General features: G+C 39.0%; 1 protein-coding gene across 1 annotated transcript; it reads right to left on the bottom strand.

Annotated features, from left to right (window-relative positions):
• Positions 1 to 378: 378 nt before the first annotated feature.
• Positions 379 to 1478, bottom strand: LOC135075808 (zinc finger MYM-type protein 6-like). The gene has a single exon (XM_063970270.1). The coding sequence runs from the start codon at positions 1360 to 1362 to the stop codon at positions 379 to 381; it is 984 nt and encodes a 327-aa protein (XP_063826340.1). The 5' UTR covers positions 1363 to 1478.
• Positions 1479 to 1994: the final 516 nt, after the last annotated feature.

Raw genomic sequence — 1994 nt, 5'->3', positions numbered from 1 at the left:
TTCCCTATTCAACCACACACTCACGATGGCAACCGAAATCGCTCGAATTGATCTGCCCCCTAGACAAGTGGCAAAATCTGACATTCTATTCGGACGGATACGGATTTGATTTTCGAAAAGTGTGACTTGTCTACTAGACCCACTGATCGCGTTCGAAGCACCTGGCGGCGCTAAACTCGTCATGACATACAACGAGACAATGGGCCAACTATCCGGCCGCCGGATATCCGGTATCCGGTATCCGGCCAAACCACTATCCGTTTCATCTCTAACACAAACAGAATCAGGGGGAAAAGTCAATCTTGAAAATATACTCGTATGTTACCTAATAATGAAATTAAGTTGAATACCTACCTGTCCTTCTGATCAAAATAGAATTCATTGAGCCACTAGAGCCGCTACGAAGGTATCCCCTGGTGGCAATTTTTTTGAGGCATCGCTTGCGCATAGATGCAAAGAATGGCATATACATTTAAGTACTGTGATACCGGGGCACTTCTCACGAAATTGACTGGATACTGAATTTCTACAACCCATCATTGTATTGCATCCGTCTGCACCGAAGCCTACTATGTTATCCAGAGGGACTGAATACTTTTCAAAAGACTTTATTACCAGTTTAAACAGATGACGTGCGTTAGCAGAATAATCCTTTTGGTTGAATTCAAAAAGTTGTATTAAGTCCCAGAAACGACTTAAAACTTTTCCGTGGTTATAGTCGTAATATCGTACTACTACGCACATAGTTTTCACCACTGCAATATCAGTGCTCTCATCTATCATCACTGAAAACTTACTATTTTGTAGATCACGAGCCAATGTATCCTTTTCGCTCCTGCCAACTACATTGTTTATGACCGCTTGAGCTTTCGTATGTTTCAGCTGAATTTTTTTTGCAACTTCTGGTTCACTAAAGGTAGCCGATATAAGATCACATAAATGGTCTACTACTTGGTGAGATATCTTGTGTTCAGCTATGAAAGCTGCAAGTTTTATTTCAGCTACTTTACATTTTTCATCTAGTGTAGTCGGCGCCTTTTTAAATGCACTTTCTATGGTAGGTTGAACAGAGGACTTTGAAGTCGAACTCAACAAAAACTTCTTTTTTTGTTCATGTTTTGTACTACTACAATGTCGTTTAAGAACGCTTATTTCTGCGCTCAAACTTGAGTTACAAATCGAGCATATTGCTTTATATTCATCTTTAGGATCTTTTTTTAACCAGGTAGAAAATTCTTGTAGTTTACACCATTCGGCTTTAAACTTTTGATTATAATGCTTCCTTTTTATTCCAACTCTAGCTGTTTTGGTAGAACACGTTGGTCTTGTGTCGCTATCATTACTTTCAGTATCACTCTCCATTTTGAATAACAATATTTGTAACAATACTAATTACTCACTCACACTCAAATAAATAAAATATTAAACTTAAGACCGTAAATTCTTCCTCTATAACTTTAAAATTGCAAGATAGAATCTTGCACTTGAAACACCGATTTAAATGCAAGTAATGCGTCGTCGTAGCGTAACTAGAAGAAAACACGTAGCCACATCACTTACGAATTTCGTTCCTTCTGGTATATAAATAAGGTTGAAACTAGATTGCCGATGTTTGTTGGTAGAGATCGACTTTTAGAATATTGTGGGATTCCCCTCGGTCTCTCGGCAGTGTTGCCTGTTGTTTGTATGTATGTATCTATACAGCAAAGTAATTCATAATTATTCTAATACGGTGATTTATGACACGGTAATACATTATTACCTTGACGGTAGAAAATGACCTGATTACGGTGCATCTACGGTAATTATCGTGTATATGGAGACACTGATCCCACCTCTATGTGCCGGCCTAATTCCATTGTGCCGGGACCCGGCTTGCGGTCCGCTGAGCCGTGGGTAGCCCTACATTTTCTTTGTCAAACCACAATACTGAGGCTTACTTGATAAATTATGTTGTAAATGAAGATTCCGCAATTTAACTGTGAATAGGAGTG

Source organism: Ostrinia nubilalis, chromosome 11, assembly GCF_963855985.1.
Source record: "Ostrinia nubilalis chromosome 11, ilOstNubi1.1, whole genome shotgun sequence".
Lineage (NCBI taxonomy): Eukaryota > Metazoa > Arthropoda > Insecta > Lepidoptera > Crambidae > Ostrinia > Ostrinia nubilalis.
The sequence above is the reverse complement of the archived record's forward strand: the minus strand, read 5'-3'. Positions and strand labels throughout refer to the sequence as shown.

Bases quoted from the DNA above. Each gene is read 5' to 3' on its own strand.
- LOC135075808 (XM_063970270.1), bottom strand. From the start codon at position 1,362: ATGGAGAGTGATACTGAAAGTAATGATAGCGACACAAGACCAACGTGT.